The 23,199-nt window shown below is 38.8% G+C and overlaps 1 protein-coding gene across 4 annotated transcripts in view; it reads left to right on the top strand.

Moving 5' to 3' along the window:
- Nucleotides 1–23,199, top strand: part of SMAP1 (small ArfGAP 1) — a 185,645-nt gene that overhangs the window by 81,162 nt on the left and 81,284 nt on the right. For 3 of the 4 annotated variants that reach the window (XM_032864421.1, XM_032864423.1, XM_032864424.1), the window contains 2 exons: nucleotides 7,884–7,964; nucleotides 19,742–19,822. In XM_032864421.1, the coding sequence (XP_032720312.1) occupies nucleotides 7,884–7,964; nucleotides 19,742–19,822 (162 nt within the window). The remainder of the gene's footprint in view (nucleotides 1–7,883; nucleotides 7,965–19,741; nucleotides 19,823–23,199) is intronic. The other variant, XM_032864422.1, reaches the window with a different exon arrangement.

The raw sequence follows: 23,199 nt of genomic DNA, 5'->3' as shown, positions 1-23,199 counted from the left end.
GTCTGCTTCTCCCTCTGACCCTCCCCTCTCATGCTCTCTCTCACTCTCTCTCTCTCAAATAAATAAATAAAATCTTTGGGAAAAAAAAAAAAAAAAAAGAGTCACTTATGGTTTGTCTCCCTCCCAATCCCATCTTGTTTCATTTATCTTCTCCTACCCCCTTAACCCCCTATGTTGCATCTCCTCTCCCTCATATCAGGGAGATCATATGATAGTTGTCTTTCTCTGATTGACTTATTTCGCCAAGCATGATATCCTCTAGTTCCATCCATGCCGTCACAAATGGCAAGATTTCATTTCTTTTGATAGCTGCATAGTATTCCATTGTGTATATATACCACATCTACTTTATCCATTCATCTGTTGATGGACATCTAGGTTCTTTCCATAGTTTGGCTATTGTAGACATTGCTGCTATAAACATTCGGGTGCACGTGCCCCTTCGGATCACTACGTTTGTATCTTTAGGGTAAATACCCAGCAGTGCAATTGCTGGGTCATAGGGTAGTTCTATTTTCAACATTTTGAGGAAGCTCCACGCTGTTTTCCAGAGTGGTTGCACCAGCTTGCATTCCCACCAACAGTGTAGGAGGGTTCCCCTTTCTCCGCATCCTCGCCAGCATCTGTCATTTCGTGACTTGTTAATTTTAGCCATTCTAACTGGTGTGAGGCGATATCTCATTGTGGTTTTGATTTGTATTTTCCTGATGCCGAGTGATATGGAGCACTTTTTCATGTGTCTGTTGGCCATTCTTCTTTGCAGAAATGTCTGTTCATGTCTTCTGCCCATTTCTTGGTTGGATTATTTGTTCTTTGGGTGTTGAGTTTGCTAAGTTCTTTATAGATTCTGGACACTAGCCCTTTATCAGATATGTCGTTTGCAAATATCTTCTCCCATTCTGTCAGTTGTCTTTTGGTTTTGTTAACTGATTCCTTTGCTGTGCAAAAGCTTTTGATCTTGATAAAATCCCAATAGTTCATTTTTGCCCTTGCTTCCCTTGCCTTTGGTGATGTTCCTAGGAAGATGTTACTGCGGCTGAGGTCCAAGAGGTTGCTGCCTGTGTTCTCCTCAAGGATTTTGATGGATTCCTTTCTCACGTTGAGGTCCTTCATCCATTTTGAGTCTATTTTCGTGTGTGGTGTAAGGAAATGATCCAATTTCATTTTTCTGCATGTGGCTGTCCAATTTTCCCAACACCATTTATTAAAGAGGCTGTCTTTTTTTCCATTGGACATTCTTTCCTGCTTTGTCGAAGATTAGTTGACCATAGAGTTGAGGGTCCATTTTTGGGTTCTCTATTCTGTTCCATTGATCTATGTGTCTGTTTTTGTGCCAGTACCATGCTGTCTTGATACTGACAGCTTTGTAATAGAGCTTTAAGTCCGGAATTGTGATGCCGCCAACTTTGGCTTTCTTTTTCAATATTCCTTTGGCTATTCGAGGTCTTTTCTGGTTCCATATAAATTTTAGGATTATTTGTTCCATTTCTTTGAAAAAAATGGATGGTACTTTGATAGGAATTGCATTAAATGTGTAGATTGCTTTAGGTAGCATAGACATTTTCACAATATTTATTCTTCCTATCCAGGAGCATGGAACATTTTTCCAATTCTTTGTGTCTTCCTCAATTTCTTTCATGAGTACTTTATAGTTTTCTGAGTATAGATTCTTAGCCTCTTTGGTTAGGTTTATTCCTAAGTATCTTATAATTTTGGGTGCAATTGTAAATGGGATTGACTCCTTAATTCCTCTTTCTTCTGTCTTGTTGTTGGTGTAGAGAAATGCAACTGATTTCTGTGCATTGATTTTATATCCTGACACTTGACTGAAATCCTGTACAAGTTCTAGCAGAATTGGAGCAGAGTCTTTTGGGTTTTCCACATATAGTATCCTATCATCTGCGAAGAGTGATAGTTTGACTTCTTCTTTGCCGATTTGGATGCCTTTAATTTCCTTTTGTTGTCTGATTGCTGAGGCTAGGACTTCTAGTACACTGTTGAATAGCAGTGGTGATAACGGACATCCCTGCTGTGTTCCTGACCTTAGCGGAAAAGCTTTCAGTTTTTCTCCATTGAGAATGATATTTGCGATGGGTTTTTCATAGATGGCTTTGATAATATTGAGGTATTTGCCCTCTATCCCTACACTTTGAAGAGTTTTGATCAGGAAGGGATGCTGTACTTTGTCAAATGCTTTTTCAGCGTCTATGGAGAGTATCATATGGTTCCTGTTCTTTCTTTTATTAATGTGTTGTATCACATTGATTGATTTGCGGATGTTGAACCAACCTTGCAGCCCTGGAATAAATCCCACTTGGTCGTGGTGAATAATCCTTTTAATGTACTGTTGGATCCTATTGGCTAGTATTTTGGTGAGAATTTTCGCATCTGTGTTCATCAAGGATATTGGTCTGTAGGTCTCTTTTTTGATGGGATCCTTGTCTGGTTTTGGGATCAAGGTGATGCTGGCCTCATAAAATGAGTTTGGAAGTTTTCCTTCCATTTCTATTTTTTGGAACAGTTTCAGGAGAATAAGAATTAGTTCTTCTTTAAATGTTTGGTAGAATTCCCCTGGGAAGCCGTCTGGCCCTGGGCCTTTGTTTGTTTGGAGATTTTTGATGACTGTTTCAATCTCCTTACTGGTTATGGGTCTGTTCAGGCTTTCTATTTCTTCCTGGTTCAGTTATGGTAGTTTATATGTCTCTAGGAATGCATCCATTTCTTCCAGATTGTCAAATTTGTTGGCATAGAGTTGCTCGTAGTATGTTCTTATAATTTTCCGTATTTCTTTGGTGTTAGTTGTGATCTCTCCTCTTTCATTCATGATTTTATTTATTTGGGTCCTTTCTCTTTTCTTTTTGATAAGTCTGGCCAGGGGGTTATCAATCTTATTAATTCTTTCAAAGAACCAGCTCCTAGTTTCGTTGATTTGTTCTATTGTTTTTTTTTTTTTTTTTGGTTTCTATTTCATTGATTTCTGCTCTGAAATTTATGATTTCTCTTCTCCTGCTGGGTTTAGGGTTTCTTTCTTGTTCTTTCTCCAGCTCCTTTAGGTGTAGGGTTAGGTTGTGTACCTGAGACCTTTCTTGTTTCTTGAGAAAGGCTTGTACTGCTATATATTTTCCTCTCAGGACTGCCTTTGTTGTGTCCCACAGATTTTGAACCGTTGTGTTTTCATTATCATTTGTTTCCATGAATTTTTTCAATTCTTCTTTAATTTCCTGGTTGACCCATTCATTCTTTAGAAGGATGCTGTTTAGTCGCCATGTATTTGGGTTCTTTCCCAATTTCCTCTTGCGATTGAGTTCTAGCTTCAGAGCATTGTGGTGTGAAAATATGCAGGGAATGATTCCAATCTTTTGATACCGTTTGAGACCTGATTTAGGACCGAGGATGTGATCTATTCTGGAGAATGTTCTATGCGCACTAGAGAAGAGTGTGTATTCTGTTGCTTTGGAATGGAATGTTCTGAATATATCTGTGATATCCATCTGGTCCAGTGTGTCATTTAAGGCCTTTATTTCCTTGTTGATCTTTTGCTTGGATGATCTGTCCATTTCAGTGAGGGGAGTGTTAAAGTCCCCTACTATGATTGTATTATTGTCGATGTGTTTCTTTGATTTTGTTATTAATTGGTTTATATAGTTGGCTGCTCCCACTTTAGGGGCATAGATATTTAAAATTGTTAGATCTTCTTGTTGGACAGATCCTTTGAGTATGATATAGTGTCCTTGCTCATTTCTTGTTATCGTCTTTGGCTTAAAATCTAATTGATCTGATATAAGGATTGCCACTCCTGCTTTCTTCTGATGTCCATTAGCATGGTAAATTCTTTTCCACCCCCTCACTTAAAATCTGGAGGTGTCTTCGGGTCTAAAATGAGTTTCTTGTAGGCAACATGTAGATGGGTTTTGTTTTTTTATCCATTCTGATACCCTGTGTCTTTTGATTGGGGCATTTAGCCCATTAACATTCAGGGTAACTATTGAGAGATATGAATTTAGTGCCATTGTATTGCCTGTAAGGTGACTGTTATTGTATATTGTCTCTGTTCCTTTCTGATCTACTACTTTTAAGGTCTCTCTTTGCTTAGAGGACCCCTTTCAATATTTCCTGTAGAGCTGGTTTGGTGTTTGCAAATTCTTTCAATTTTTGTTTGTCCTGGAAGCTTTTAATCTCTCCTATTTTCAATGATAGCCTAGCTGGATATAGTATTCTTGACTGCATGTTTTTCTTATTTAGTCCTCTGAATATATCATGCCAGCTCTTTCTGGCCTGCCAGGTCTCTGTGGATAAGTCTGCTGCCAATCTAATATTTTTACCATTGTATGTTACAGATTTCTTTTCCTGGGCTGCTTTTAGAATTTTCTCTTTGTCACTAAGACTTGTAAATTTTACTATTAAGTGATGGGGTGTGGACCTATTCTTATTGATTTTATGGGGGGTTCTCTGAACCTCCTGGATTTTGATGCTTGTTCCCTTTGCCATATTGGGGAAATTCTCTCCAATAATTGTCTTCAGTATACCTTCTGCTCCCCTCTCTCTTTCTTCTTCTTCTGGAATCCTAATTATTCTAATGTTGTTTCGTCTTTTGGTGTCACTTATCTCTCGAATTCTCCCCTCGTGGTCCAGTAGCTGTTTGTCCCTCTTTTGCTCAGCTTCTTTATTCTCTGTCATTTGGTCTTCTATATTGCGAATTCTTTCTTCTGCCTCATTTATCCTAGAAGTGAGAGCCTCCATTTTTGATTGCACCTCATTAATAGCTTTTTTTATTTCAACTTGGTTAGATTTTAGTTCTTTTATTTCTCCAGAAAGGGCTTTTATATCTCCCGAGAGGGTTTCTCTCATACCTTCCATGCCTTTTTCGAGCCCGGCTAGAACCTTGAGAACCATCATTCTGAACTCTAGATCTGACATATTACCAATGTCTGAATTGATTAGGTTCCTAGCCTTTGGTACTGCCTCTTGTTTTTTTTTGTTGTTGTTGTTTGTTTTTGTGGTGAATTTTTCCGCCTTGTCATTTTGTCCAGATAAGAGTATATGAAGGAGCAAGTAAAATACTAAAAGGGTGGCAACAACCCCAGGAAAATATGCTTTAACCAAATCAGAAGAGATCCCAAATCGTGAGGGGGGAGAAAGGGGATAAAAAGAGGTTCAGAAAGGGAAAAAAAAAAAAAAAGAAACAAAAAAAGAAAACGAATAGAGAACAAATATAAAGAGAAAAAAATATATATATATTAGGTAAACTAGTTAAAAAACATTAAAAAAGAAAAGGGTAAAAGTTAAAAAAAATTTAGCAGAAGAAGAGAAAAAAAATTGAAAAAGAAAAAAAAATTAAATTAACTGCAAGGCTAAAGAATCATGGGGAGAAAGCCATGAGTTCCATGCATTGCTTTCTCCTCTGGAATTCCACTGCTCTCCTTGGTATTGAAACTGCACTCCTTGGTAGGTGAATTTGATCCTGGTGGGGTTTCTTGTTGATCTCCTGGGGGAGGGGCCTGTTGTAGTGAGTCTCAAGTGTCTTTGCCCCAGGCGGAGTTGCACCGCCCTTACCAGGGGCAGGGCTGAGTAATCCGCTCAGGTTTGCTTTCGGGAGCTCTTGTTCCCTGAGCGCTTTCCGTAGAGTTCTGGAGGACGGGAATGAAGATGGCGGCCTCCCAGTCTCCGGCCCGGAGGAACCGAGAGCCCGGGGCCCCACTCCTCAGTGCGCCCTCAGAGAACAGGGCCCAATTGCTCCCGTCACCCTGGCCTCCGGCCGCGCTCCGAGCTGACCGAGCCTGCGACTGGTTCAAGGTAACCCCAAGCTGAGAGCTCACTCCTCGGCTCTGTTTCCGTAGCCGGCTTCCCCGTTCTAATACCTGTAAGCTCTGCGACACTCAGACACCCCCCCATCCTCCTGTGACCCTGCGGGACCTGCAGCCTCGCTGACCCCGTGTGGGCTTCACCCCGGTTAAGCCTCTGGAGCGATGTCCCTCAGCGGAACAGACTTTTAAAAGTCCTGATTTTGTGCTCAGTTGCTCCGCCGCTTGCCGGGAGCCGGCCCCTCCCCCGACGGTCTATCTTCCCGTCACTTTGGATTCACTTCTCTCCCAGTACTATCTTTCAGAAAGTGGTTGATTTTCTGTTTCTAAAATTGTTGTTCTTCTTCTCTTCGATCTCCCTTTGGAGTTGTAGGTGTTTGCAATCTTTAGATAAGCTATCTGGCTGACCTCCTGCTACCTGAAGTAGTCTCAGCCTGCTATTTCTCCGCCATCTTGACTCCTCCCTCCTGTCTGTTGATTTTTAAAGTGTTTTTCCTACTGAACAACCCTCTGTGTTTATTTCTAGCTGAAACATAGTATTAACACTTTTTTGGAAGGGAACAATAAAATGCTTTATTAAATTACTGTTACTTACTAAATAATTTTATATTGCTGCTTCTGAGTTTTTAAAGCTGGCCGAATCAGTTAGAAGGAGAATAAACACTTTTACAGTGAACTGTCATGAGTTGGTAACCCTCTACATGATTGATATACCCATTTCTCATTTATAATTTTATGTTCAGCTATTAACATGAGCTTGGGCAAAGAGGTCTTTATGATACAGGTTATCATCTTAAGTGAATTTGTGTGCTTCTTTGTCTCTTATTTTCTTCATAAAGTGGCAATTAAAGATCTTTAACAAGTAAGTGTCCAGTAGGATAAAGCAACTTTGAAGCCAGGGTTTAAGGTGCAGTTTTTCTTTTAAAATCTTCTTTTCCATGTGTAACTTCCATTAGTGGTCAATAAATGGCTAATTTTCACGATTATAAGAGCCAACAAGCAGTGTTGAAGCTTAAACACACACACACACACACAACACCCTAAAGTTTATGACTTGGGTTGTGATTCAAGAATTAAAACCATAACTAACTTAGTAACAAGTAGATAAATGAGGACTCACCTCGCAATGTTATTTTGACATTACGTACATTTGACCTTTGTATAATAGCACCTTTTATTTTAAACAGTTCCTTAGAGGCACTCTTGATATGATAGGGCAGTATATACAGATGTCAGTTTTATGGCTTCAAAGATGTACTGTGTATTTTCTAAACATATTTCAGTTATATTTTGGCAGTAAAGAGAGCAGGAAGATAATGCTTCCATTAGAGTGATCAACTATGCATGTAGAAATTGGGTAGGAAGATGTGTGAAAAGGTTTTAGATGAAATCCATTTTCATATATAAATTGTCTCTGGTGCATATATAACTCGCATAATGCTTTGGGGTAATTCGGCAAATACCGCACTGGAAATGGTGTTTGTACATACTGATCTTAAGGAAGTGTATATATTGCTTTTTGATAAGTCCTGCTGCTCATTTTTGTATTGCATTAACCCACTCCTTCTTCCCAGACCTTTTTTTTTCTTTCTTAAACAGCTGATTAAAACTTACTTGACTTTTTACTATTTCAGCACAATTTTATTTTCCATTCTTAAAATAGTTAATACAAGTAAAAACAAAAATTCATTTATGCTCTCCTGCTACTTGAAACAATGTGTCTTCATGCTTTAGAGCATTAGTATTTCAGTAGTAACATTGAGTAAAATTTTACCATACAAAAAGCTTATTTTTCAGATTCTTTTGGGATGATCTTACCTGAGTACATTTTAAATTTTATATCATAGTGAATCCTATTTTAAATCACACACTGTTCTGTAATAAATACTTTTATTTTTAGAAATTGCATGTGGGAATTAAAAAAAAATGCTCTCCACTTGATACTTTTTTTTTTTAAGTTAACATACTTCTAAGTGCTTTTATATCTCAGAAATGTATGGGTTTTGGTTTTTTCCTGTGCCTGTCAGTTCTGATTATCACCTTTTCTCTTTCTTCTTCTGACTTTTCATCTGCATTCCACAGATTTCTTCCTCTGATGCTCCTCTTCAGCCTTTGGTATCCTCTCCTTCTCTACAAGCTGCTGTTGAGAAAAACAAATTGGAGGTATGGTAGTGTTCTAGACAGCTACGTAATGTCCTGTTCAGTGGTAAATGAACTTCTCTTATAGTGTGCTGTAATTTGGGAGTGGTATAATTTGAATGGTCTCCAGTATTAAATATATTAAATATAGCAGTCTAAAAATGTTTTCCTATGCTGCAAGTAGGATTAAAGGGCTTTGATCTGTTTAGTTTGAGAAGATGGATTTATCCGTACTATAGATATATCTTAACATTTAAGAAGCAATTTTCTGTTGTTGTTTCCCTTACTAGTTTATATTTATGGGAATTGTTTTATAGTTGCTATTGAATTCTTTGAAATATTAGAAAAGTCTTTGAAATGTTTTCTTAAGAAGATTTTGTTGTTATAAGCATTTAAAGAAAATTATTGTCAAGTGATAGTAGCAGTCATTCAGGTACATATAATAAAGATTTATGAATATAGAATTATCAGTTATAGTCACTAGAATGTGTTTGTGGTAGGGGTGGTTGGAGAGAATGACAGTGGTTCATAATGGAGGAAAACAGTTAACTCTGCAGAGGTTTCTAATGCCATACAGTGTGTGCTGTGATTGACATTTACTCATTGTGCTGGTATTTAATATAGAAGGCATGCTTTTGATACATCTTATTTTTTTTTTTTTAAAGAGCATATTCATGAGTGGGGAGTGGGAGAGGGGCAAAGGGAGAGAGAGAGAATCCCAAGCAAAACCCAACACTGGGCTTGATCTTGTGTCCCTGACTGAGATCATGACCTAAGCAGAAATCATGAGTCAGACACTTAACCAACTGAGCCACGCAGGCGCCCCAGTATATCTTAAATTCTTTTTTTTTAAATATTTTATTTATTTATTTGACAGACAGAGATCACAAGTAGGCAGAGAGGCAGGCAGAGAGAGAGGCAGAAGCAGGCCCCCTGCTGAGTAGAGAGCCCAATGCAGGGCTCGATCCCAGGAACCTGGGATCATGACCTGAGCCGAAAGCAGAGGCTTTAACCCACTGAGCCACCCAGGCGCCCCTATATCTTAAATTCTTAATAAATATTAGCTATAAGGATTAAGATGTATTCTAAGCAGAGAAAGGATCTTGTGAAACAAACAAAAAACCAAAGAAACTTGTGGGCAAAGTGGATTATTTGGGTGTTTGCAAGTGGATGAGATGACTAGAACATAGGGAGAGAAGTGAGAGGACAGCCTATTTCTGAGCCTTCTGAAGGATTTTGGTCTTTACTCTGAAGGACCTGGTACTTTTAATGATGAGTTTTTAAGGGTAAGAAGGGTAACAGGATCTGATTTTCTTGTCATCACATGGCTTGTTATCTCTGTGAACAATAACTTACATACTGATGGGTGTGAAAAAGCTTGAGAACCTGCTGCTTTAATCTATGACCAACATGATGGGAGCAATTGCTAAAATGGAGGCAGAGAGATAAAAAGGAGAGTATAGTTTGAAGAGATTTTCAGAAGACTGAATCTGTGGGATTTAGTAATCAGTGGATTGTGACAGTGGTTTGGGATGTATTGATGACTTCCAGTGTCTGGCTTGAGCATCTCAGTACATGATGGAGTTATCCTGGGAGAAAAGGGTATAGGCTGATGGTGAGGAACAGGTTTGAGGAGAACAAAGGAAGGGAGGGAGGGATGAATTAAAAGTTGACTATGACTGTGGGACATCCAGGTATTTAGTAGGTGGTTGGATATTACATGTGTATAGCCCAGGGGACAGATCCAGACTGGGGGCTATTGGGGGGCATGTTGAGAGAGAGGGATTGAAAGAAGAATTGAGATTACAAGGCAGCCAGGGGAAGTGTGTTGAGTGATAAGGAGAGAGTCATGAGAATGGAAACCTGGATACATTAAACTTAAGAGTTAGCAGAGCAAAGGATCTTCATGAGGAGTCTGTAGGGGACAGTTAGGGAGCATGAAGTACATGGTTAGAATGTTGTAGGTATCTTAGGTCAACACACAGGCCCAGAAAAGAAGCATTCTAGGAGTGTGGATGTTACTGTGAGAAAGTGGGAGAATGTCAAAGGCAAAGTTTTCCTTTTCAAAATTTGCCCTGGAACTCTGCTTTCCTGTGAGAAAAAGGGTCAAAACCCTTAACACACTTTTGTACTGTGTGATTCCTGCCTACAAGTCTTAGAAAGGAGTGGATATTGATTATTCAAGATGGTGGCATAGAAAGACCCAAAGCTCCCCTTCTCCCATGGACAAACCAAATCTATAATTATACATAGAACATTTTTATCTACAAAAGATGTGAAAACTAGCTGAACACCTCCTTCACAACAAAAAACAAAAAGGACATATTGAGATAGGTAGGTGAGCAGAGATATGGACTCACCAAACCCACGCCTGGTGCTGTAATCCACCAGTGAGAGTGATCTTACAAATATGGAGCTTATCTCTGAGGAGCAAGCCACATTAGGTACCCCAACCCTTGGGACCTGCACTGGAGAAATGAGCCCCCAAAACAATTGGCTTTGGACGTCAGTGGGTTTCATGTCAAGGATACCCAAAAAGCTGTAGGAAAGTAAGACTCTACTCTTAAAGGGCATATGAATGTGACTAACTTGTCCTGCACCCTAGTACGAAAGGAGCAAGTTAAAAATCTTATAGACTATATGTAAAGGAGATTAATTGTCTGAGTTTAAAGTGTCTGCCAGAGGGACAGGGGTCAGTTGGATCTCTCTCAGAAGACAGGTTCTAGGAGACACCATTTTGCACTACTTCTACCTTGCTAGTGCTGCTTGCCTTGCTTCTCTGCACCCGCATAGTCCCACACTGCCAAACTGGATGGCCTGGCTCTTCCTGGGGTGGTGCTCCCCTCTGACTCTCCTAAAGCCAGGAAATGTAAGTATTTCACATAGGGCTTTTATGTCTGGCTCTGGTGAATAGTGGGCCTTGCATTTCTGGGCCTCTTGGGACTGAGACAGTTGGAGGCAATTGTGGCAGGCTGCTACCTCCAGGGCACTACACAGACAGTTGACTGAATTCAGGAAGCAAACTCTCAGTCTCCCTCTGGCCATTCCTTCAGTACTAGGAGAGATCACTATTTTGCCTAATACACAGAAACAGACAGAGAATTAGGCAAAATGAGGAGACAGAAATATGATCCAAATAAAAGAATAAGGTAACATTCTAGAGGGAAAAACCTTGATGGAGATAAGTAATTTACCTGATAAAGAATTCAGAGTAATAGTCATAAAGATGCTCATTGATCTTGGGAGAAGAATGGATGAAGACAATTTCAACAGAGATAGAAAATATAAGAAAATATCAAATGGAAGTCACAGAGCTGAAGAATACAATGACTGAACTAGAAAAATATGCTAGAGAGAATCAGTAATAAACAAGATGAAGCAGAAGAACAGCTCAGTGACCTGGCAGACAGGGCAGTGGAACTAACCCAAACAGCAGCAGGGGTTAAAAAAAAAAAATTTTTTTTTTTTTTTTTTTTTAAAAACAAAGATAACCTAAGAGACCTATGGGACAACATCAGTAACATTCACAGCTGAATGACAGTCATATTATAGGAGCTGCAGAAGGGGGTGAGCAGAAGGGACCAAAACTTATTTGAAGAAATAATGGATGAAAACTTTCCTAACCTGGGGAGGGAAACAATCACACAGATCCAGGAAGCCCAGGGAGTTCCAAATAAAAGGTGAACCCAAAGAGATCCATGCCAGCACATCCTATAATTAAAATGTTAAAAGTTAAAGATAGACTCATGGGAAGATGGTCTCATAGGAAGATCCTGAGCTCACCTCCCATGGAGATACCAAGGCTGGAACTACATGTAAAGCAACTCTCTGAGAAGAACCTGAAGACTAGCAGAACAGTTCTTAGATATTTAACAGCTAAAGATATTTTAAAAAGCAATGTCAAAGTATAGAAAGAACCTAGATGTCCATCAACGGATGGATAAAGAAGATGTCACACACACACACACACACACACACACACATACACACACACGCACAATGTAATACTATGCAGCTATCAAAAAATGAAATGATGTGGATAGAACTAGAGGGTATTATGCTAAGAGAAACAAGTCAATCAGAGAAAGACAATTATCATATCTCTGATATGAGGAATTTGAGAGGTGGGGGGGTGGTTAGTGGGGGGTAGGTAGGGAAAAAAATGAAACAAGATGGGACTGGGGAGGGAGACAAACCACAAGAGACTCTTAATCTTAGGAAACAGACTTGAGGGTTGCTGGGGGGGTGGTGGGGGAGGGATAGGGTGGCAGGGTTATGGACATTGAGGAAGGTATGTGCAATGGTGAGTGCTGTGAATCATGTAAGACTGATGATTCACAGACCTGTACCCCTGAAGCAAATAATACATTGTATGTTAATTAAAAAAAAAAAAGCCATGTCAAGAAGAATAGGAGGGGCAGAGATGTGGTCGGATTGGGAAATGAACCCCTAGCACAGTAAAGCATAAGTGGGAGAAATATCAAGTATAGAGGTCCTCCCTGAGAAGTGAGGGGGGTTCAAGCCCCATACTGGGCTCCTCTTGCCCTGGGGGTATCCGCACTGTGAAGTTAAAGCCTCTATAACATCTGGCTTTGCACATCAATGGAGCTTAACTCTATGAGGCCAAGACGCCTAGAGGGAATGAAGACCCTGCATTTAAAGGGCCAATGAATAGTTTCACTTGCTTGGAGACCCAGAACAGAGGTAGCAGTTGTAAAAGTGCCTGGAACATGCATGAAGGAGATTGACTAATATTAGGGCGTGTGCCAGAGGGGCGGGGATCTGTAGGAACTCTCTCCAGGAAACACAGTACTGGAGGGCACCACTTTTTTGTCCTCCTTTAGCTGACCCAGTTCCGGCAGACACTTTTTCTGACACCCTTCCCATCAGCCTCACTAGCAACCATTCACCCCGTTTCATGTTCCCCTGCAGACTAGCCTACCCCTGTAGGCACCCTTCAAAGTGTCTCCTATCCCACCACAACCTGGCAGGCAACCTCTGTTGGGACCAGTGCCCCACCCAAAGCAACTTCTACCCACCTCCCCCACCCGGTGGGAAGCCTTGGCTGGGACAGACACTACTCCAAAGTGACTCGTGCCCCATAAAATGGGGACCAGCCCTGCATACCAGCATGCCTGCAACAGGTGTGGCTAGGCCTTGCAGCCAGCCATTCTGGTGGCCAGCTGCTCCCACCAGCATGTCTGCAGCAACCATAGCCAGGCCTCTTCACCAGTTGGGCTGAGGTCAGCTCCATCCTTGCAGTGTGCCCACAGTAATATCAGCCAGGCATTGGAGCCAGCCACACCCACCAGCATACCCCTGGCACTAATGGCCCAGTCACAGCAGGAGGGCACATGCAGCCCATACAGAGGACTACTTGTTTCTAGTGACTGGGGAGCTTGTGTTTCTGGGCCCCACAAGATACTTTCTTCATAACACCACTACCTTCAAGACAGGGAGATGTAGCTGACCTACTTAATGTATAAAAGCAGTCAGACAAACCAGGGAGACAGAAGAATGTGTTCTGAGTGAAAAAATAAGACCAAATTTCAGAAAAAGAACTAAACTAAAAGGAGTTAAGCAATCTACCTGATAAAGGGTTCAAAGTAGTAGTCCTAAAGATGATCACTAAACTGGAGAGAAAAGTGGATGAACTCACTGAGAAATTCATTGAAAAGATAGAAATATAGAAAAGAATCAGAGTAGGGGCACCTGGAAGACTCAGTCTGTTAGGTGTAAAATATGTAAAACTTAACACCCCCAAAAAACTGGTAAGTCAAAAAATGGGCAGAAGACATGTACAGACACTTCTCCAAAGAAGAGATACAAATGGCTAGCAGACACATGAAAAAATGTTCATCATCATTAGCCATCAGGGAAATTCAAATCAAAACCACATTGAGATACCACCTTACCAGTTAGAATAGCAAAAATTAACAAGGCAACAGATGTTGGAGAGGATGTGGACAAAGGGGAACCCTCTTACACTGTTGGTGGGGATGCAAGTTGATGCAGCCACTTTGAAAAACAATGTGGAGATTCCTGAAAAAAATTAAAAATAGAGCTACCCTATGACTTGGCATTGCACTACTAGGTATTTACCCCAAACATACAGATGTAGTGAAAAGAAGGGCCATATGTACCCCAATGTTCATAGCAGCAATGTCTACAATAGCCAAACTGGAAAGAGCCGAGATGCCCTTCAGCAGACGAATGGATAAAGAAGATGTGGTCCATATATACCATGGAATATTACTCAGCCATCAGAAAGGATGAATACCCAACTTTTGTATCAACATGGATGGGACTGGAGGAGATTATGCTGAATGAAATAAGTCAAGCAGAGAAAGTCAATTATCATATGGTTTCACTTTTGGAACATAAGGAATAACATGGAGAACATTAGGCGAAGGAAGGGAAAAGTGCAGGGGTTGGAAATCGGAGGATGAGACGAAGCATGAGAGACTGTGGACTCTGAGAAACAAACTGAGGGTTTTAGAGGGGAGGGAGGTGAGGGGATGGGTGAGCTTGATGGTGGTATTGTGTGGAGCGCTGGGTGTTATACATAAACAATGAATCTTGGAACACTACATCAAAAACTAATGATGTATTATATGGTGACTAACATAACACAATTAAAAAAAAAAATAAAAAGAAAACTACAGGCCAGTATCCCTGATGAACATAGATGAAAAGATCCAAAACACACACCATGACAAAATGGGATTTATTGAAGGGATGTGAGGAGGGCTAAACCTTTGCAAATCAATCAACACGATCTACAGTACTAACAAATTAAGGATAAAAATCATGATAATCTCAACAGATGCCAAAAAAAGCCTTTGACAAAGTTCAAAATCCTTTATGATAAAAACTCATCAAAGCAAGAATGAAGGAAATGTACCTCAACATAATAAAGGTCATATATGACAAACCCCACAGCTAACATCATGCTCAACGATGAAAAGCTAAAAGCTTTTCCTCTAAGGTCAGGAACAAGACAAGGATGCCCACTCTCACCACTTCTATTCAGCATAGTATTGGAAATTCTAGCTGGACTAGTTAGGCGGGAAAAAGATAAAAATGCTTCCAAATTAGGAAGAAGCAAAATCATTATTTGTGGACAACATGATTTTATATATAGAAGTCCCTTAAGCTCCACCAAAAAGCTGTGAGAATAACAAATGGCATGGAAAAAGCCTAGTGGAAAGAGAACTGGACAGGCTTTCAGTCTAGTCCCACATCTGATGACACAAGGACTCTCACAAATTTCTCTCTGGGAACTTGTTTCCTTAGCTGTCAGAGGTGGGAAATGGAATGGGTAATGTTCTTTGTACAGCAGTAGTCCCAAAGTCCGCATGAGAAAAAGGGTACCAAGGACCAAACAGATTTGCAAAATAGTGACAATGAATTTTCAAGGCTCTAAGTTCTGCTATAAAGGAAAACATCTTAGGGGCACCTGGGTGGCTCAGCTGGTTGAGTGCCCAACTCTTGATGTCAGCTCAGGTCATGATCTCAGGGTCCTGGGATCAAGCTCCCTGTCAGGCTCTGTGCTCAGTACAGGGTCTACTTGGGATTCTCTCTCTCCCTCTCCCCACCTCTGCCTGCACACACATGTGCACACGTGTGTTCTCGCTCTCTAAAATGAATAAATAAAATCTTCTTTAAAAAAAAAAAAAGCTGTGAGAACTAAGAAACAACTTCAGTAAAGTTGCAGGATGCAAAATCAGTATAAAAATACCTGTTCTCTCTATACATTAGCAATAGATGGTTAGAAAGAGAAATTAAGAAAACAATCTCATTTACAATCACATCAAAAAGAATAAAACACCTAAGAAGAAGTTTAGCCAAGGAGGTGGAAGACGTCTACACTGGAAAGTACAAGATACTGATGAATGAAACAAGACACAAATAAATGGAAATTATTATATGTTCATTGATTGGAATAATTAATGTTGTTAAAATGTATTACCCAAAGCAGTTTGTAGATTCAGTACAATTGTTATCAAAATCCCAGTCACGTTTTTCACAGAAATAGAACAAATGTCTCTAAAATTTATGTGGAACCACAAAAGATCCTGAATAGCTAAAGTGATCTTGAAAAAGAACAAAGCTGAAGGCATCACATTCCTTGATTTCAAACTATATTACAAAGGTATGGTAATCAAGACAGTATGGTATTGGCGTAAAAACAGATACATAGATTACTACAGCAGAATAGAGAGCGTAGAATTAAACCCACATATATATGGTCAGTTAATTTATGCCAGAGGAGGTGAGAATGTACAGTGGAGAAAGGACAGTCTCTTCAATAGATGGTTTGGGAAAACTGGACCAGTATCTTATTCTATATACAAAAATAAACTCAGTATGGATTGAAGACTTGAAGGCAAGGTTTGAAGTCATAGAACTACTAGGAAAAAAACACAGGCAGTAAGCTCCCTACTGTTGGTCTTATTGGTTATGTGTAGTAATGTATAGCATGGTGACTAGAGCAACCGTACTGTATTTCACTTAAAAAACTTTGTATGCTGACAGGAGGAAACTACACTTATGATGGTGATCATTTTTCAGTATTATATAAGTATTGAATCATTTTGTATACCTGAAATTATGTGTTATATGTAAATTATACTTCAGTGTTTTAAAAGAAAGGCATTGATTTAATTCGGTGGCCTCCAAAGTCTGACGTCTTTAGCATTAAATATTAGAAACCTGAGGTAGTTCATTTATGATGTCTATATGTGCTTTTTTAATGTAATCCTTTCAAAATTTCTATTATACATGTTTTATAATGTGCATAATATAGTGTTATATATACTTTATAAAGAAATATATATGCATGATAGAGTATATATGCTCACAACTTTTTAAGGTAGGAGTACATAATAAAAATTTTTTGAAGACCTTTAATCACATCACTCAAGTATAGTTTGAGTATAATGAACCCAAAACATGTTTTTCTCTATCTTACAGAAACTAGACATTTATTCCCGTTTTGGGTTTTTTTGTTTTTTGTTTTTTGGTGTTTTTTATTGTTTTTTTTTTGTTTGTTTTTGTTTTGTTTTGTTTTGACAGAGTTCACAAGTAGGCAGAGAGGCAGAGAGAGAGAGAGAGAGAGAGAGAGAGAGAGGAGGAAGCTGGCTCCCTGCCGAGCAGAGAACCCGATGTAGGGCTCGATCCCAGGACCCTGGGATCATGACCTGAGCTGAAGGCAGAGGCCTTAACCCACTGAGCTACCCAGACACCCCTGTTTTTTGTTTTTTTATACAGAAGGTCTGTTTCACTATATCATTTGTATATATAGCAACCAAGTTTCTGGAACTATTTTAGAATACCAAACACAGCTATATTTTGTTCTTGCTGAGAAAATAGTTTAAAACAAATTAGGTTCTCACAGTATTCTGATCTCACAGTATTCTGATCTCTGTCACTTAGCTTTTGATTCTAGAGATGGTAGTCATCTGTGGATCAAACTATATGACCTGAATTTAGAGCCAGTGTTTTTAATGTTACTTCAAAGCTTGTGTCATAATACCCCTGCCATAGATTAGATTAGATTAGATTAGATGACAGCTATATTTTAGCAGCTGACATTCCAGTGGTGAAGAGCACCAAATTGTGCTCTCTTTATTAAATCCAGCTATATAATCTCATAATTCATTTTTGCTGATGTTATATGTGCCTACCAGTCATAGTGATTAGAAAGACAAGCTTCTTCTCTGCTCTCAGGATAGTGCCTTCCTTGAGAAATTAATAGTTCTTTGAGGGTGTAAAACAGTTCATCCCCAATGTATTAGTGAGAATGTTTAAACACATTGCCTTCCTCACCAAATTTGATTAATAATATCTAGAAAACATTTCATAATATGCAAAGGATTTGTGCACATTTCATTTTTTATATTAGCTTTGGGTTTATTTTTTAATTTTTTTTAATTTAATTAACATATAATGTATTATTGGTTTCAGAGGTAGAGGTGCAGATTTCATTTATTCTTCACTTAGTAAATGGGATAAGTTTATTTATAAAGTTGCTTTAAGGATTCGGTGAGTAAAGACAGCATCTTGCGCATAGTAAGGGTTCAGTAAATATTAACCATTGTTGTATGAAAGAATAATAATAAATACCAGTGCTGCACTGGATGACAGTGAGTCGTGACTTGAGAGTTTGGGTCTGTCTTCCCTCGGTCCTCCCACTGATAAGCTGTGTGGCTTTCTCCTTGCTTTCCTAAGTTTTTTTTTTTCCCCTTTATTTGTAGAATGACTATGATGACATTTTTTTCAGACACTTATTGTATAAATTAAATTAGAAAGGAAGGTGATTATTACAGTGTTTCGCCCATAGGAACTTTTATTTTATGCCTATGTTACAGCCTCGGAATTGCCAGTGTTGTCTTTTCTCAATTATAAATAATTATTTACTGTTGAGAGAGGTTGTGTCAAATACCATTGAAAGACACAGGTACCAACAAACCCATAGGCATTTTGACTAAGTTTTGTGTGTTTATTATTCTGCCTTTCCTAGGTTCATCAGTTTATCTTTTCCCATTTGCTGCTAGGAAACTAAGGTACTAATTAATACTCATTTGTAGTAGTGATTCACTTCTAGGTTTCTAGGTATCTCTTACCTTAAATGTCTTATAAATGCTCATGGTTTAATCTTTTATTTCATTTTTTCTTTTTTGGCATGTTTGTGGCCCTTAAGTTTTTAATGTTATACCCTGCTTTATTCTTCTTGGAAATGCAAATTGTGGACATCATAGTACCCATACAGTTTACCTAGATTGGATTGGATTAAATCCACTAATCAGTTTGCTTTGATACTAGGCATATCCTTAACATTTTTTTATGAGAAAATTATTGTATTTGTTCTTTTAAAAATCACAGCATTATGTAGTACACTAAGCATGTTTTGTGATATTTTTAAGATTTATTTATTTATTAAAAAGAGAGGGAGAGTGTGCAAGTGGCGGGAGGGGGCAGAGGGAGAGAATATTCAGGAAGACTTCTGGCCAAGCATGGGGCTTTGATCATATGACCCATGAGATCATGACCTGAGCTGAAATCAAGAATTGGTGCTTAACAAACTGAGCCACACAGGTGCTCCCTGTTTTGTGATATTTTTTAACATTAAGGCATTTTTTCCCTTTTTGCCTCATGTTCACATGTTGTAATCTGTCTTCATCTGTGTGATAAGGAATTCTCTTTTAGCAGTCAGTTTACTTTTTCTTCTTATTCAAATCTCAACATTGTGGTTGCTATTAGGAAGCCTAACCTGATGTAAAGATACAGTGAGAATTTATTGACTAGAGGTCTCATTTGTTTAAAATGAATTCTAAAATCTCAAAGAAGTTCCAAATCATTTCACCTGTCTTAAATTTTTTTTTTTAAAAGATTTTATTTATTTATTTGACAGAGAGAGATCACAAGTAGGCAGAGAGGCAGGCAGAGAGAGAGAGGAAGGGAAGCAGGCTCCCCGCTGAGCAGAGATCCTGATGCGGGGCTCGATCCCAGGACCCTGAGACCATGACCTGAGCCGAAGGCAGAGGCTTAACCCACTGAGCCACCCAGGCGCCCCCTCTCTTAAATTTTTTAAAGAAAAGATATTCTTTGTTGTGTTACCAACATGTAAGTTCAATGACAATGTGAATTTGCTGTTTACTTTTGTATTTCAGTATCACTGGATAGTGTCATCACTGAACACTTCCTCAAATAATGACTCAAACTAATAAAATAAAAATGTGCTAAGAGCTGACATTTTTTACAAAGTAAACTTATCAAAACTATGGTCTGTGTTTTAGAAAGAAAAGGAAAAAAAAAAGGAAGAGAAAAAGAAAGAAAAGGAGCCAGAAAAGCCCACAAAACCTCTTACAACTGAAAAGGTAAAATTCATTTTTTAAAAAATCCATTAAGATTACCTTCTTATTTTTGTAGTCTTACATATGAATGTCTTTTGGGATATTTACAATATGTGAATAATCATTCTATTGTTAAGTAATTTTTGAATGAAAATGTGTACTAAGCATGTCCTTTTATATTGTCCTGTATAAATTTTAGTCTGTTATGTATATATGGATATAGATCAGGGGAACTCCCCAAGGACTATTCTCTTATGAATGACATAAAGAAAAATGATTTTAGTTTTCACAGACAATCAGATTTTGGTGAAAGTTTAGAGAATGGAGAGATCATACCTGAAGGGTGTTCAGAAAAGAGTTGATGCTTAAGTGTAAACATTTGAGGTAGATTTTGAGTTGTAGGTAGGATTAAGGTGAAAGGCAAGAATATATCATTTGGAGGGAATACCTTGAGGACAGGTATAGAAACTGAAAATAGACAAAGTATATTTAGAAAAATAGTACCTCTATATAAAAAATATTTGAAGAAAGATGTATATCTATGTATTAAGAGTAGTGAAAAATAAGACCAGCATGGTAGATTGAGCTCAAATTGTAGAGAACCTTAAAGTCCATCTTTTTTTTTTTAATTTTATTTTTTATAAACATATATTTTTTTTCCCCAGGGGTACAGGTCTGTGAATCTCCAGTTATCACACTTCACAGCACTCACCATAGCACATACCCTACCCAATGTCCATAACCCCACCCCCCTTCTCCCAACCCCCCTCCCCCTAGCAACCCTGTTTGTTTTGTGAGATTAAGAGTCACTTATCGTTTGTCTCCCTCCCAATCCCAACTTGTTTCATTTACTCTTCTCCTACCCCATTAACCCCCCATGTTGCATCTCCGCTCCCTCATATCAGGGAGATCATATGATAGTTGTCTTTCTCCGATTGACTTATTTCGCTAAGCATGATACCCTCTAGTTACATCCACGTCGTCGCAAATGGCAAGATTTCATTTCTTTTGATGGCTGCATAGTATTCCATTGTATATATATACCACATCTTCTTTATCCATTCGTCTGTTGATGGACATCTAGGTTCTTTCCATAGTTTGGCTATTGTAGACATTGCTGCTATAAACATTCGGGTGCACGTGCCCCTTCGGATCACTACGTTTGTATCTTTGGGGTAAATACCCAGCAGTGCAATTGCTGGGTCATAGGGTAGTTCTATTTTCAACATTTTGAGGAACCTCCATGCTGTTTTCCAGAGTGGTTGCACCAGCTTGCATTCCCACCAACAGTGTAGGAGGGTTCCCCTTTCTCTGCATCCTCGCCAGCATCTGTCATTTCCTGACTTGTTAATTTTAGCCATTCTGACTGGTGTGAGGTGGTTCTGATTTGTATTTCCCTGATGCCGAGTGATGTGGAGCACTTTTTCATGTGTCTGTTGGCCATCTGGATGTCTTCTTTGCAGAAATGTCTGTTCATGTCTTCTGCCCATTTCTTGATTGGATTATTCGTTCTTTGGGTGTTGAGTTTGCTAAGTTCTTTATAGATTCTGGACACTAGCCCTTTATCTGATATGTCATTTGCAAATATCTTCTCCCATTCTGTCAGTTGTCTTTTGGTTTTGTTAACTGTTTCCTTTGCTGTGCAAAAGCTTTTGATCTTGATAAAATCCCAATAGTTCATTTTTGCCCTTGCCTTTGGCGATGTTCCTAGGAAGAGGTTGCTGCGGCTGAGGTCAAAGAGGTTGCTGCCTGTGTTCTCCTCAAGGATTTTGATGGATTCCTTTCTCACATTGAGGTCCTTCATCCATTTTGAGTCTATTTTCGTGTGTGGTGTAAGGAAAGGATCCAATTTCATTTTTCTGCATGTGGCTGTCCAATTTTCCCAACACCATTTATTGAAGAGGCTGTCTTTTTTCCATTGGACATTCTTTCCTGCTTTGTCGAAGATTAGTTGACCATAGAGTTGAGGGTCTATTTCTGGGCTCTCTATTCTGTTCCATTGATCTATGTGTCTGTTTTTGTGCCAGTACCATGCTGTCTGGATGATGACAGCTTTGTAGTAGAGCTTGAAGTCTAGAATTGTGATGCCACCAACTTTGGCTTTCTTTTTCAATATTCCTTTGGCTATTCGCGGTCTTTTCTGGTTCCATATAAATTTTAGGATTAATGGATTTAGGATTAATGGAATGCATCCATTTCTTCCAGATTGTCAAATTTGTTGGCATAGAGTTGCTCATAATATGTTCTTATAATTGTCTGTATTTCTTTGGTGTTAGTTGTGATCTCTCCTCTTTCATTCATGATTTTATTGATTTGGGTCCTTTCTCTTTTCTTTTTGATAAGTCTGGCCAGGGGTTTATCAATCTTATTAATTCTTTCAAAGAACCAGCTCCTAGTTTCGTTGATTTGTTCTATTGTTTTTTTGGTTTCTATTTCATTGATTTCTGCTCTGATCTTTATGATTTCTCTTTTCCTGCTGGGTTTAGGGTTTCTTTCTTGTTCTTTCTCCAGCTCCTTTAGGTGTAGGGTTAGGTTGTGTACCTGAGACCTTTCTTGTTTCTTGAGAAAGGCTTGTACCGCTATATATTTTCCTCTCAGGACTGCCTTTGTTGTGTCCCACAGATTTTGAACCGTTGTGTTTTCACTATCATTTGTTTCCATGAATTTTTTCAATTCTTCTTTAATTTCCTGGTTGACCCATTCATTCTTTAGAAGGATGCTGTTTAGTCGCCATGTATTTGGGTTCTTTCCAAATTTCCTCTTGCGATTGAGTTCTAGCTTCAGAGCATTGTGGTCTGAAAATAGCAGGGAATGATCCCAATCTTTTGATACCGGTTGAGACCTGATTTAGAACCAAGGATGTGATCTATTCTGGAGAATGTTCCATGTGCACTAGAAAAGAATGTGTATTCTGTTGCTTTGGGATGAAATGTTCTGAATATATCTGTGATGTCCATCTGGTTCAGTGTGTTATTTAAGGCCTTTATTTCCTTGTTGATCTTTTGCTTGGATGATCTGTCCATTTCAGTGAGGGGAGTGTTAAAGTCCCCTACTATTATTGTATTATTGTCGATGTGTTTCTTTGATTTTGTTATTAATTGGTTTATATAGTTGGCTGCTCCCACTTTAGGGGCATAGATATTTAAAATTGTTAGATCTTCTTGTTGGACAGATCCTTTGAGTATGATATAGTGTCCTTCTTCATCTCTTATTATAGTCTTTGGTTTGAAATCTAATTGATCTGGTAGAAGGATTGCCACTCCTGCTTTCTTCTGATGTCCATTAGCATGGTAAATTCTTTTCCACCCCCTCACTTTAAATCTGAAGGTGTCTTCGGGTTTAAAGTGAGTTTCTTGTAGGCAACATATAGATGGGTTTTGTTTTTTTATCCATTCTGATAC

This window comes from Lontra canadensis, unplaced genomic scaffold, assembly GCF_010015895.1.
Source record: "Lontra canadensis isolate GAN:19392208 unplaced genomic scaffold, GSC_riverotter_1.0 scaffold27, whole genome shotgun sequence".
NCBI classification, from domain to species: domain Eukaryota; kingdom Metazoa; phylum Chordata; class Mammalia; order Carnivora; family Mustelidae; genus Lontra; species Lontra canadensis.
This window is presented reverse-complemented; position numbering and strand designations above follow the sequence as displayed.